Here is a 15244-nt window from a genome sequence, read left to right as displayed (position 1 = left end):
GAGGAAGACTGGGTGGAAGATGATGCAGGGGACGATGAGGTCTATGACCGCACATGGAATGAAGGTTGTGCCACTGACTTTCAGAGTTCGGAGGAAGAGGCAGTGGTGAGACCGAGCCAACAGCGTAGCAAAAGCGGGAGCAGGGTGAAAAAGCAGAGCAGCCGTCGCCAAAACAGTTTGCCTGCTACTGACCACCGTCACCAGGGACCAAGCACACCAAAGGCAGATTCAAGGAGTTCCCTGGCATGGCACTTCTTCACACAATGTGCTGACGACAAGACCCGAGTGGTTTGCACGCTGTGCTATCAGAGCCTGAAGCGAGGCATTAACATTTTGAACCTTAGCACAACCTGCATGACCAGGCATCTACATGCGAGACATGGGCTGCAGTGGAGAAAGCACCTTAAAATCCAAGAAAGGGCTCAGGCCCCTCCTGCTCCCTCTTCCTCTTGGCACCTGCTGCCCAGAAAATAGAGGATGTGCCACCAACAACACCACCTCTGTCACCAAGCATCTCCATCATGTCACACGGAAGCGTTCAGCTCTCCATCTCACAAACCTTTGAGAGAAAGTGTAAATTCCCAACTAGCCACCCTCGATTCCCTGGCCCTGAATGCCAGCATTTCTAAACTGCTGGCCTTTGAAATGCTGTCATTCAGGCTGGTTGAGACGGACAGCCTCAAACAGCTCATGTCGCTTGCTGTCCCACAGTACGTCGTTCCCAGCCGCCACTACTTCTCCGGGAGAGCCGTGCCCTCCCTGCACAACCAAGTATCGGATAAAATCAAGTGTGCACTGTGCAACGCCATCTGTGGCAAGGTCCACCTAACCACAGATACGTGGACCAGTAAGCACGGCCAGGGACGCTATATCTCCCTAACTGCACACTGGGTAAATGTAGCTGGGCCCCAGGTGGAGAGTTGTTTGGCGCACGTCCTTCCGCCGCCAAGGATCGCAGGGCATCATTCTTTGCCTCCTGTTGCCTCCTCTTCCTACTCTGTTTCCTCCTCTTCTAACATCTCCTCATCCAGTTAGCGACAGACCTTCACCACCAACTTCAGCACAGCCAGAGGTAAACGTCAGCAGGCCTTTCTGAAACTGATGTGTTTGAGGGACAGGCCCCACACCGCGCAGGAGTTGTGGTGGGGGTATAGAACAACAGACTGACGAGTGGTTGCTGCCAGTGAGCCTCAAGCCCGGCCTGGTGGTGTGCGATAATGGGCGAAATCTCGTTGCAGCTCTGGGACTAGCCGGTTTGACGCACATCCCTTGCCTGGCGCATGTGCTGAATTTGGTGGTGCATAAATTCATTCACAACTACCCCGACATGTCTGAGCTGCTGCAAAAAAAGTGCAGGCCGTCTGTGCGCGCTTTCAGCGTTCTCACCCTGCTGCTGCTCGCCTGTCAGCACTGCAGCGTAACTTCGGCCTTCCTGCCCACCGCCTCATATGCAATGTACCCACCAGGTGGAACTCCACCTTGCACATGCTGGAGAGACTGTGCGAGCAGCAGCAGGCCATAGTGGAGTTTCAGCTGCAGCATGCACGGGTGAGTCGCACTGCGGAACGGCACCACTTCACCAGCAATGACTGGGCCTCCATGCGAGACCTGTGTGCCCTGTTGCGCTGTTTCAAGTACTCCACCAACATTGCCAGTGGCGATGACGCCGTTATCAGCATTACAATACCACTTCTATGTCTCCTTGAGAAAACACTTAGGGCGATGATGGAAGAGGATGTGGCCCAGGACGAGGAGGAGGAAGAGGGGTCATCTCTAACACTTTCAGGCCAGTCTTTTAGAAGTGGCTCAGAAACAGGATTTTTGCAACAGCAGAGGCCAGGTACAAATTTGTCCAGCCAAGGCCCACTACTGGAGGAGGAGAAGGATGGGGATGAAGCATGTTCACAGCGGGGTGGCATCCAACACAGCTCGGGCCCATCACTGGTACATGGCTGCGGGGATACGGAGGACACAAACGATACGCCTCCCACAGAGGACAGCTTGTCCTTACCTCTGGGCAGCCTGGCACACATGAGCGACTACATGCTGCAGTGCCGGCACAACGACTGCAGAGTTGCCCACATTTTAGCGTGTGCTGACTACTGGGTGGCCACCCTGCTGGATCCCCGTTACAAAGACAATGTGCCGTCCTTAATTCCCTCACTGGAGCGTGATCGGAAGATGCGCGACTACAGGCGCACGCTGGTAGATGCGCTCCTGAGAGCATTCTTGACTGATGCCAGGGGACAAGTATAAGCACAAGGCGAAAGCAGGGGAGGAGGAAGTGGTTGCCAACACAGCTGTGTCAGTGCCAGCACCTCAGAAGGCAGGGTTAGCATGGCTGACATGTGGAAAAGCTTTGTCACCTCACCGCATCAACCGGCCCCAACTGCTGATATGGAACTTATTAGCAAGAGGCAGCATTTGAACAACATGGTGGAACAGTACCTATGCACACAACTAATTACACGTACTGACTGATTGTTCTGCCCCATTCAACTTCTGGGTCTCCAAATTGTCCACATGGCCAGAGCTTGCCCTGTATGCCTCGGAGGTGCTGGCCTGCCCTGCAGCCAGTTTACTCTCTAAATGTGTATTTCGCATGGCAGGAGGCATCATTACAGACAGATGCAGCCGCCTGTCCACAGCCAACGTGGACAAGCTCACGTTCATTGAAATGAACCATGCTTGGATCCCACAAGACTTGTCTGTACCTTGTGCAGAATAGACATTTATACCACCATCAAACATACATTCTTGTACTCAAGTCAAGTGCAATGATTCTTTATTTGTCCCAATATTTTGGGGGCTACCTACCCAATAAAAAATAAAAAATAAACATTGTTGGCTACCTGTTCCTCCTCCATTGCTGCCTCCACCTACAACACCACATTCACAGCCTCCTCAACCTCCGACTCCATATCCACCTCCTTCTCTGAGTTGCAGGTTAATAATTTGTAATTTCTAGTTAATTTATTTCATTTTAAGTTATTTCCCTATCCACATTTGTTTGCAGAGCAGTTGCCATGCTCTTAAGCACATTATACTGCCGTTTACATCCCTCTAGCCTTTTCAAGGACTATTTTAGAGCCATTTTAATTTAAAAAAGTGCCAATTTTAGTGTCCTTAATTGAGAAAATTCTTAATTTTAATTGTCGGGTGACATTTTACCATTTTTGGCGTATATAGACCCCTGCTGTGCCTGGGTGACAGGGGCCTAAATCTCTCAAAATCCTGTGTTGTATTGCTGGGTGACATAAACCCCCTTTTGCCGTGAATGAACCCCTGCTGTGCCTGGGTTACAGGGGCCTAAATCTCTCAAAATCCTGTGTTGTATTGCTGGGTGACATGAACCCCCTTTTGCCGTGAATGAACCCCTGCTGTGCCTGGATGACAGGGGCCTAAATCTCTCAAAATCCTGTGTTGTATTGCTGGGCGACATGAACCCCCTTTGTCGTGAATAAACCCCTGCTGTGCCTGGGTGACAGGGGCCTAAATCTCTTAAAATCCTCTGTTGTATTGCTGGGTGACATGAACCCCATTTTGCCGTGAATGAACCCCTGCTCTGCATTGCTGACAGGGGCCTAAATCTCTCAAAATCCTCTGTTCTATTGCTGGGTGACATGAACCCCATTTTGCTGTGAATGAACCCCTGCTCTGCATTGCTGACAGGGAACTAAATTTAGTGAAAACATCTGTTACTGATCAGAAGATGCGCGAATACAAGCGCACGCTGATGATAGCATTCCCACCTGACAGCGGGGGCACAGTGGAAGCACAAGGCGAAGGCAGAGGAGGAGGAAGAAGTCGCCAACGCAGCTGGGGCACCGCCAGCACCTGAGAAGGCAGGGTTAGCATGGCCCAATTGTGGAAAAGCTTTGTCAGCCTTGGAGGTGCTGACCTGCCCTGCAGCCAGTGTATAGAGTTAACGTGTGTTTAGAACGGCAGAGAGCATTATCACAGGATAAGCTTACGTTTATTAAAATGAACCAGGCATGGATCCCATAGGACTCGTCCGTACCTTGTGCAGAATAGACATTTATATCAGCCTCAACCATCCATTCTTGTACTCAAGTGCACTTATTCTTTGTTTTATTTTATTATATGTCCCAATATTTTGGGGGATACCCCAATTTAAAAATAAAAAATAACACAAATCAGTGTTGGCTACCTATTCCTCCTTCACCGCCGCTTCCACCTACACCGCCATGTCAACCTACACCACCACATCCACCCATCCACCGCCTCCTGAACCTCCTACTCCTAGATTCAGATTGTTATTTTAAATTTTTCTGTATTTTATGTTATTTTAAGTGATTTCCCTATACACATTTGTTTTCAGAACAGTTGCCATGCTCTTAAGCACATTTTAATGCCTTTTGCAGCCCTCTGGCCCTTTCCAGGACTATTTTAGTTCCATTTTAGTGCCCAAAAGTTCGGGTCCCCATTGACTTCAATGGGGTTTGGGTTTGGGTTCGGGGTCAAGTTCGGGTCAAGTTCGGGTCCTGAACCCAAACTTTTTTTTCAAGTTCGGCCAAACCTGCCGAACCCGAACATCCAGGTGTCCGCTCAACTCTATTACCCAAGGGTCAAGTGATTTGCAGAGTCTCGGGGAAGTCGGCTCTCAAGAGTTTTTCTGATAATCCAAATCCTTCCCTTTCTTTCTCTGTTTTTCCATTTTTGTGGTCCATTCCTATGTGGTTTCTTAACCAAAAACTTATCAGATGAACACACCTTCCTAGTTTGGAACTTTCCAATCATTGTCGGATAGGCGTGTACATTGATAAGGAATGTGACATCATAACACTACCCAGAATGCACTTTTGCTACTGGTGTAGTGTTACCTACTCGTACCTAGGTGGCACTGTTGTATAAGTCATAAGCATCATGCCTTAAAGAGTTAACTTTTTAAGGTTGACTATAGAGACAGCTGTGTTTAATTCGCTATGCTATTATATTACTTTGCTTTTTTTTTATAAATCATTATATGATTTATATCATTTTATGAATCATTATAATAATCAAGTATTTAACTATTCATTTTTTTTAAAAAAAAGCAAAGTAATATAATCGCATAGTGAATTAAACGTAGCTGTCTCTATAGTCAACTTTTCTATTTGATTGCTAGAATTAGCGAAGTTGATGAATAGGTAGCTAAAAACGAAGATGGAAGATGTAGAATTAGAGCGGATCAGGGTATCGTGGGTTTCGGGGGAAGGGGAGCAGAGGATAAGATCAGTCTGTATGCAGACAATGTATTACTATACTTAAATGACGGGTGGAGAACTGTTCCACGTGTCATGCAGATAATAGATGAGTTCGGCCGAGTAGCTGGGTATGAGGTAAATTGGTCGAAATCCGTCCTCTTCCCCCTGAACCGTGTCCCCCCCAAAAACGATCTGAAGGTCAAAATTATCTCTCCACTAGATCATCTGGAATACTTAGACATAAGGATTGGCAGTTCAATTAGGGATTATAAGAAATTAAACATTATTCCCCTGGTAAATAAAATAAAGGAGATGGTTAGGGTTTGGCAGAAATTGCCTCTCTCTCACAGATTAACAGAATCGCATTGATCAAAATGATTCTGCTACCCTGGATATTGTATGTGGTCAGTCCCTGCCCCGTCTGGATAGATGATAGTGTCTTCAATTTGATCGATAGATTGATTAATGATCTGGTATGGGGTAGGAAGAGGGTGTGAATTAAGTTACAGTACTTGTGTCTGGCAGAAGTTAATGGTGGCCTCGGCCTCCCACATTTCCAGAGCTATTATCTATGTTCACAATTACAGTGGTGCATTAACACCGGGGATGGCTCACTGACATCTTACCTTAGTAGACAACTGCAGTGCCCCTTACAGAACACAGAGTTGTGTATGGGAGAAGATAAATTAGTATCCTGCTGGGCACTTTATTTTTATACGTCAACAGGCCTTAATAGATTAATGTGCCATATTTATATATCTCGTTTTATAATTGGATTTATATCGGGAGATATGAAAGATATATATGTTTTGTTTCTTTTTTCCCATATATTTGTATATTGTTTATTATTAGAAAAAAAAATTAAAAAAAATAAAAGTTTATGTAAAAAAAAAAAAACGAAGATGGAGAATACTTCATTATCTTCGTTTTGAGGAATATGATGAATACATTCGTCATCTTCGCTAATTCTAGATATCAAACCAATAGGAAAGTACTAGCCTTAAGTTAAAATTGCAATACGCGATTATTAAAATCGCATATTATTCGCAATAAATGAAATAATTACGAATATTCGATTTAGACAAATATAATACGAATATTCAATCGAATATTCGCGAAATATCGCGAAATCGAATATGGCACCTCCCGCTCATCACTACTCCTCTCACCAACTACTAACTAACATCCTCCTTTCAGCTAGACACCCCCCACTATATATTATGTGGTGCCAGCACCACCTAGGGGTGAATGAATGTAAACTAAATTGCCAGCCAGATAATAGAAAATACCATAAAATGCAAATAAACACATGTACAGTATATGCATTAAGATGGTTGAAGTGTCCCATTTACACACATATGTGGGACGTTGCAGTAACCCAGTATAATCTGGCAGCAGAGAGTAAAGTTCGCTCAGTAAACTATAATGAAGCCAAGAGGTGGAGCTGTGCTGCTGGTGCCCAGCCAACAAGTCGACTTTCACTAAAGAAACTTCAAGACTGATCAGAGCTTCAAGCAACATTATGGCGCTGACAAAACATTCCAGATTTACACTGAATGATGGGCACAAGATACCAGTGGTTGGACTGGGCACCTATGCCCCCCGAGAGGTGAGTTGTCATAGTTGTTAACTACAAGTCTAAGCTGGCTGATACAGCCATGAAATCCACAGCGCTGGAAACTCTCACTAATTGCCGAGTATCTTATGAGTGAAAATAATAATAGTCATTTTATCACGATAACACTCCACAATAGTACAGGAATGTTATAAGAGCAGCGGCTGATGGATTTAACTGTCTCTGGAGATTCTAAGTGCTGGAGATATGATATAAAGTAGTGATCATGGGAGGAAAATACAGGTATGTTTCTGTATTTCCTGTCAGCCATCCTGTCGAAGTCCTCTACAGTCATAGCCTATCCAGGCCTGAAATAGCTGATAACAGAAAACACACTACATGGTACTCTGATAAGTTTTACATGTAACACTGCTCTTTTCCCCTGAATTGTCTAGTTGTCATTCACCCCTCCTTCCTTATTGCATTCAGCCTAGTAAATGATGAATGTTAATGATGGGACAGCTGGCACAAGGCCCAAAAGCCCAGCAGTCATAATACAGTACATGGGAGGAAAGTCGGCAGTATACAGTGCTTTTGGAAAATCTTCAGGCACTTTAACTTTTTCACATGTTGTTAAGTTGTGACCTTGTGTTAAAAAAAAAAGGTTTCATTCTGCAAAGTGAAAACAAAAAGTTTAAATCTTTACTTATTAAAAAGAAAAAACTAAAATCTTTTACTCAGTACCTAGTTGAAGCCCCTTTGGCAGTGATTACAACTAGAGATGAGCGAATTGAAGCTGACGAAGTGGAATTCAATCCGAATTTCAGGAAAAATTTGATTCACACCGAAGCCGAATTTACTCACTCTTCGTGGTAACGAATCACATTTTTTCCAAAAATGGCTGCTGCACATGTTAGGACATGGAGAAAGAAACTCTGGGAAGGTGGGATAACCCATAATGCCATGCATGCAGCCAATCAGCAACCACCCAGCCCTATAAATAGCGGCAGCCATCTCAGATTCTGCCATTTACCAGCGTAATAAGTGCAGGTAGAGACATCTGCAGGCTCTAGGGACAGTGATAGGGAAAGGATAGGGAGGAATCGTTCCACAGCATTTGTGTAGAACAGGGTTCAGTAGGGGAGGTTACAGACTGGGTAATAGGAACAATCCTATTACACCTTGGTGCACTGACTGGGTATCCAAATTGCCATTATACAGCTCTGTCATTCCAGCAAACCATTCTTGCTATTGGGGTGCAAGTGCTGTTTGATACAGCAATTAACAAGCTTTATTAAAAGGAAATAGGAAAAAATTATAGAGTACGTCTCATTTGCCCTTGTGCGGTACAGTTATATGTTGTGAAGCCCTTTTTTGCCATGTATTACCTGCAAAAGAAAAATATATTTGCCCTTAAGCGGTGCAGTGATATATTCTAAAGCCCTGTTTGAAGTGTATTAGTAGCGAAATAAAAATATATTCGCCGTTCAGCGTTGCACTTATCTGTTGAAAAGCCTTTTGTGTTGTGTAAAAGTAAAAAAAAATTAGGGCCTAATTGCTGATCAGCAGTGCAGTGATATACTCTAAAGCCCTGTTTGCCATGTATTAGTGGCGAAATTAAAATATATTCGCCATTCAGCATTGCACTTATCTGTTGAAAAGCCTTTTGTGTTGTGTAAAAGTAGAAAAAAATTAGGGCCTAATTGCCGTTCAGCGGTGCAGTGATATACTCTAAAGCCCTGTCTGCAGTCGCCATTCAGCGATGCACTTACTTGTTGAAAAGGCATGTGTAGTGGAAAAGTGGAACAGGCTTTTTTGGGGAAAATTGATGGGGGAGTGTAGACCTCCTTTTGCTGTATGGACCGAATTAAGTCATCGTGGGTCCTGCAGTAAACATAATGAAGACGCTGATGACAACACACCAGCAGACTTTGTCTTCACCATCTATTCACAATTAAATCAAGCAGCTTCAGCAAGTTAAAAACATTCATTTGTCGTTCAGCGTTGCACTTATATGTTGAAAAGCCTTGTGTAGTGTAAAAGTTGAAAAAAATAAGGGCCTATTTGTTGTTTTTTGCAGTGAAATTTTTTATGTGACACAGGCTTTTTTCGGGAAAATTTATGAGTGATTATACACCTCCTTTTGCGGTATGTACCGAATTACTTAGTGGTGAAATTGCTTATGTGACACAGGCTTTTTTGGGGACAATTTATGGGTGATTGTACACCTCCTTTTGCGGTATGGACCAAATTATGTCGTCTTGAGTCTTGCAGTAAACATAATGAAGACGCTGATGACACACACCAGCAGACTTTGCCTTTACCATCTATTCAGAATTAAATCAAGCAGCTTCAGTAAGTTGAAAATATTCATGTGTTTTTACTTTACATTACATTACTTAGTGGTGAACTTCTTTAAGTGGCAAAAGAGACCGGTTATTTCTGGCTACCTGCCTCAGCTACTATTCTGATGCTGCCACCCGCCTGATGCCACACATCTGATGCCAAGTGCTCCTTCTTTCACCCACCATCTTCAGCTGGTACTGGTATTGCCACCCACCTCCACACTATGTCACCTTGCCACTCTGGCCTCCTGATGCTGCTGCCACCTCCACACTGTCACCTTGACATTCTGTGGTCTCCTGATGCTGCCGCCACCTCCATGGTATGTCACCTTGCCACTCTGTGGTCTCCGCATACTGCTGCCATCTCCACACTCTGTCATTGTGCCACTCTGTGGCCTCCTCATTCTGCTGCCACCTCCACACTCTGTCATTGTGCCACTCTGTAGCCTCCTCATTCTGCTGCCACCTCCAGACTCTGTCATTGGGCCGTTCTGTGGTCTCCTCATGCTGCTTCCCACTTACCACTATGTCATAGGGCCAATCTGTGGACTTCTCATGCTGTTCCCACCCTCCCCACTTCATGACTTGGCCACTATTTAGTCTTTTTGGCTTGGCTGACATCATCATTTATTTGTCCTTTCTTCTGATCTTTCAGAAGGAAGGAAAAATGAGACGCATAACGGATCCTCTCTGTGTAGCTGTGTAGCATGTAGGGCCTGTATGGTCCAATCAGAATTGGCTTATGATTTGGTAGCTCAAAAAAGGAGTGGGTACAAAACACAGAAGACATGCAAATACTCTGTTCACTGATGGATTACTGACCAAATGCTGACCGAGTGAAAGCGGATGCTCCACAGACAGTATCCATTTTTTGGCAGTTATTGTTCTGACGGATCAGAGAAAGGGCAAAATAATCAGTGACATCAACACAAACTTACTGCTGAAACCCTCTCCACTCTGTCGGTAGGCTCTACTTGAATAAGCGTTTAATAGAAAAGGTTCTGTAAACATCTATGTGGAATCAGCTGACAACGGTGTAAAAGGAGTGCACTTCTTCTTGGCACTAACATAAACCTGTAAGGCTGAGTTCATACTTGAGTTATTTGGTAAGTTTTGGCTCCGTGACTGCCTAAATAAGTGAAGTGTGCAGTGATTCTAAGAGCGACGCCTGTTATCTGCATGTCATATGGACTCACAGTATTATTTCACTACCAAAGCAGACTCCCTATTCGTGTTACTGCAAGGCACAGTGTTCTACACCAGTATAAAGGCTCTGCAGCCAGGAAATAGCTGTTTTAAATGAAATTTGCCGCAAATATACTCGTATCGAACTGAATTTTTCCCCAAAAAATTAGGTGAACCGGCGAATCAAATTTTTGAAAAATTCACTCATCTCTAATTAAAGCCTCCAGTTTTCTTGAGTATGATGCCTTTTCTGCCATTTTTCTATATAGATCCTCTCAAGCTATGTCAGGTTGGATGGGGACTGTTGGTGGGCAGTCATTTTCTGATCCCTGCAGAGATGTTCAGTTGGGTTTAGAGGAGGGCTCTGTCTGGAACACTCAAGGACATTTACAGAGTTGTTCCTAAGCAACTCCTGTGTTTTCTTGGCTGTGTGCTTAGGGTCATTGTTTTATTGGCAGGTACATTGTCAGCCCGAACTGAGTTCCAGAACAGTTCAGAATATTGTGATAATTCTTTTTTCTCAAGAGTTTAGATTTTTTTTCAGTAATAAAACGCTAAAAATATTATACAAGTGTGGTATCGCTATAACCATACTGACATGGAGAATGAAGGCAACAGGTCAATTTTACCGCATAGTGAACGCTGTAAAAAAATAATAATTTCCAATTCCACCACATCTGGAAACATCTTTCCGCTTCCCGCTACATTGTATGCAACTGTAAATGGCGCCATTAGAAAGTACAACTTGTCCCACAAAAAATAAGCACTCATAAGGCTATAAGAACAGCAAAATAAAAAAGTTGGGAAGGCGGGGACTGAAAAACGGAAAGGCAAAAATTGAAAATCGCAAGGTCCTCTAAGGCTTAAATTTGAATTTAAAAGCATTTCTAAAATTCCGTTCTCACTTTATCATTAACCCCTTCAAGACCAAGCTAGTTTTTACCTTCAGGACCAAGCCATTTTTAGCAAATTTGACATGTCTTAATTTATGTTGTAATACCCTTTAAAACGCTTTTTACTTATCCAGGCCATTCTGAGATTGTTTTCTCTTCACATATTGTACTTCATGACAGTGGTAAAATTGAGTAAAATATTTTCATTTTTATTTATAAATAAAAACAATTTGCAAATTTCAATTTCTCTACTTTTATAATAGACAGTAATACTTCCAAAAATAGTTATTACTTTACATTCCCCATAGTTGGATCATTTTGCGAATGCCATTTTATTTTTTGGGGACGTTAGAAGTCTTAAAAGTTTAGAACCAAATCTTGAATTTTTTTCTGATAATTTCCCAAACCCACTTTTTAAGGATAAGTTCAGATCTGAAGTCACTTTGTGAGGCTTACATAATAGAAACCACCCAAAAATGACCCCATTTTAGAAACTACACCCTCAAGGTATTCAAAACAGATTTGACAAACTTTGTTAACGCTTTAGGTGTTCCACAAGAATTAAAGGAAAATGGAGATAAAATTTCAGAATTTCACTTTTTTGGCAGATTTGCCATTTGAATAAATTTTTTCCAAAAACAAAGCAAGGGTTATCAGCCAAAAAAACTCAATATTTATTACCCTGATACTGTAGATTACAGAAACGCCCCATTAGTGATTGTAAACTGCTGTATGGGCACACGGCAGGGCGCAGAAGGAAAGGAATGCAATGTGGTTTTTGGAGGGCCATGTCACATTTGAAGACACCCTGATGCACCCCTACAGTAGAAACTCCCAAAAATAACCCCATTTTGGAAACTACAGGATAAGGTGGCAGTTTTGTTGATACTATTTTAGAGTACATATGATTTTTGGTTTCTCTATATTACACTTTTTGTGAGGCAAGGTAACTAGCTTTTTTGGCAATGTTCATCTGACAGGTTAGATCATGTGGTATTTTTATAGAGCAGGTTGTTACGGACACGACAAAAATGAAAAAAAAAAAAAAGGTGCCTAAGAGACCCAGCACTCGGTATGGATCTCCTGGGCTTCCATAGGCTGGCAGCTCCGATGCCAGTGTAATGCCTCATTCACACGTCAGTGTTTTCGTCAGTGATTTCCATCAGTGATTAAGAGCCAAAGCCAGGTGCAGCTCTAAACACAGAGCAGGTGCAGATCTTTCCCTTATACTTTATGTCTGTAGAGGCTCCAATCCTGGTTTTGGATCACAATCACTGAAATAAATCACTAACAAAAATACTGATGTGTGAATGAGGCTTAAGGCATCGGGGCTGCCATGGCAACCATCAACCCCCTGACAGCACTGACCGCCACACATAAAAGGGTTAATCCGCCAGCATCACCGCACACACCGATGCCGGTGGATGCAGCACGGTCCCGGCTTTAAGTAACAGCCGGGCCCGTGCTGCGGATTGGGCGGGTGCAGCTCCTGCACCCGCCCGATCCCATCACGTACATGCACGTGAGGATGCGGCAAGGAGCCACATTCGCTCACGTACATGGTACGTGATAATGTGGAAAGGGGTTTAGGGGGATTAAGTGCAGATTTATTGAGGGGAACTAAATTAATTTTTATTTTTGCACAATACCGCAACATAACAAAATGTGAAAAAACTGTACAGTCAACATTAGTGAGCATTGAGCACTTGAGTCAGCACAGCAGATGCAGTATTATGGACATATGGGGTAGCACAGCAGGTGCAGTATCAAAGACATATGTGGCAGCACAGCATGTACAATATCAGGGGAAATAATAGGAACAATATCTAGTGTGGCAGCAGTTGAGTTTCAGCTGGAAGAAGCTTTGGTAAAGGTTTAGACTAGATGCAGAGCCAAGACAAATGCAACTGCTACAGCCAGAGAACATGCTGACCATGACATTGATTTTGTGTGTATTAAATTTTATTTTATGAATGTAAAACAGAACCTTTACTTCTAAGTTACTGGCTACAATTATACCATTATTTATAGTTCCCAAAGTCTATGGCGGAAGAGGCTGTGAAAGTTGCTCTGGAGGTTGGGTATCGACACATTGACTCTGCATTTATATACGCCAATGAGGTTGAGGTTGGTCGAGCAATCAATGCAAAGATAGCAGATGGGACGGTGAAGAGAGAAGATGTGTTCTACACTGGCAAGGTAATAGCAGTGATGTACTGTACCTCCCTAGACAGCTATCAGATAGGATCTTCAGCTATTATCTTGGTCTCTTATACAAGTAACAGATGCCACTATTCCAGTGTCGAGGTTCTCATCCAGCATTCCGTAGACCTAAAATAGCTTTTACTAGAGATGAGCGACTCGCTCAAAATTAGATTGTGGATCAAATCTCCTTAACAGTCAAGGATTTGAATTCGGAATCAAATCCATCCATGTGGAATTACCCAAAATTCAGATGTGGATGCAACACAAATTTTTACAAAATTCAAGTCGACTCCAATTAATTTTGAATCGATTAGCTCATCTATAATAATATTTTCAGACTGTTTATATTTTGCCCCCTTCCTCTAGCTCTGGAGTACCTTTCAGTCCCCGGAGTTGGTCCGTCCTGCTCTTGAGAAGTCCTTGAAGGATCTACAGCTGACTTATATGGATCTCTTTCTTATTCACAATCCCATGGAGTTCAAGGTCAGGACATCAACCCCAAAATTTTGTCTAACATATTATAAATTGATCAGAGCTTGAACTGGACAGTCAACTGTAGGGCAAGTCTCATGGTCTTCCTTCTTTTTGATACTAAATTTAGTTTGTTGTATTTTCATGATTTTCTCTCTCATTTTTAAGCCTGGTGACAATCCACACCCAATAGATGAAAGTGGAAAATTGATTTATCACAATACTGATATACGAGACACCTGGAAGGTATGGAAACGAATCCCAAAATATGTATAGAAGTCTAACCTATGGTTATCTAGAGGTATCCGAATTTGAAGTGCTCCTCCATGCTTACTATACTGGTTTATTTCTCCTTGAGTGGTAATGAGCATTTTAACATTCCAGACCAAAGGAAGACTATTAATATGGATGTTTTATATACCAGTCTTATTAAAAAATACATTGGTGTAATGACTTTTCTATGCCGATTTTAGCAGCTTTAAGACATTTTCCCACTCCCCACCATGTTTAACCCCTTTCCAACAAAAGTCATACATGTATAGGTGGAAGTCAGGTCATTAAAGGGACAACCCAGCAACATCATAGATTGAAACAGCAGACATCCTCCAGCAGTGTTTATGATCAGCGACAACTCCAATCACGGACATTTAACCCCTTAAGGACTCAGCCCTATTTCACCTTAAGGACTTGGCCATATTTTGCAAATCTGACCAGTGTCCCTTTAAGTGCTGATAACTTTAAAACACTTTGACTTATCCAGGCCATTCTGAGATTGTTTTTTCGTCACACATTGTACAAAATGAAGTAAAATAAATAAAAAAAAATTGCATAAAAAAATACCTAATTTGCCAAAAATTTGGAAAAATTAGCAAATTTCAAAGTTTCAGTTTCTATATTTTTGTAATACATAGTAATACCCCCAAAAATTGTGATGACTTTACATTCCCCATATGTCTACTTCATGTTTGAATTATTTTGGGAATGATATTTTATTTTTTGGGGATGTTACAAGGCTTAGAAGTTTAGAAGCAAATCTTGGAATTTTTCAGAAATTTACAAAAACCCAATTTTTAGGGACCACTACAGGTCTGAAGTCACTTTGCAAGGCTTAAATAATAGAAACCGCCAAAAATGACCCCATTCTATAAACTACACCCCTCAAGGTATTCAAAACTGATTTTACAAACTTCGTTAACCCTTTAGGTGTTGCACAATAGTTATTGGCAAATGGGGATGAAATTTGAGAATTTCATTTTTTTTGCCTAATTTTCCATTTTAACCCATTTTTTCCACTAACAAAGCAAGGGTTAACAGCCAAAGAAGACTGTATCTTTATTGCCCTGACTCTGCCGTTTACAGAAACACCCAATATGTGGCCGTAAA

General features: G+C 42.6%; 1 protein-coding gene across 1 annotated transcript in view; it reads left to right on the top strand.

Annotated features, from left to right (window-relative positions):
* The first annotated feature begins 6665 nt into the window (after positions 1–6665).
* The window catches only part of LOC122928541 (prostaglandin F synthase 1-like), a 47174-nt gene continuing 38595 nt past the window's right edge, over positions 6666–15244 (top strand). The window contains exons 1-4 of the mRNA XM_044281475.1: positions 6666–6816; positions 13217–13384; positions 13757–13873; positions 14030–14107. Of these exons, the coding sequence (XP_044137410.1) occupies positions 6730–6816; positions 13217–13384; positions 13757–13873; positions 14030–14107 (450 nt within the window). The 5' untranslated portion in view covers positions 6666–6729. The remainder of the gene's footprint in view (positions 6817–13216; positions 13385–13756; positions 13874–14029; positions 14108–15244) is intronic.

Source organism: Bufo gargarizans, chromosome 2, assembly GCF_014858855.1.
Source record: "Bufo gargarizans isolate SCDJY-AF-19 chromosome 2, ASM1485885v1, whole genome shotgun sequence".
Classification (NCBI taxonomy): domain Eukaryota; kingdom Metazoa; phylum Chordata; class Amphibia; order Anura; family Bufonidae; genus Bufo; species Bufo gargarizans.
Note: the sequence above shows the minus strand (reverse complement) of the source record. Positions and strands in the feature narration are given on the sequence as shown.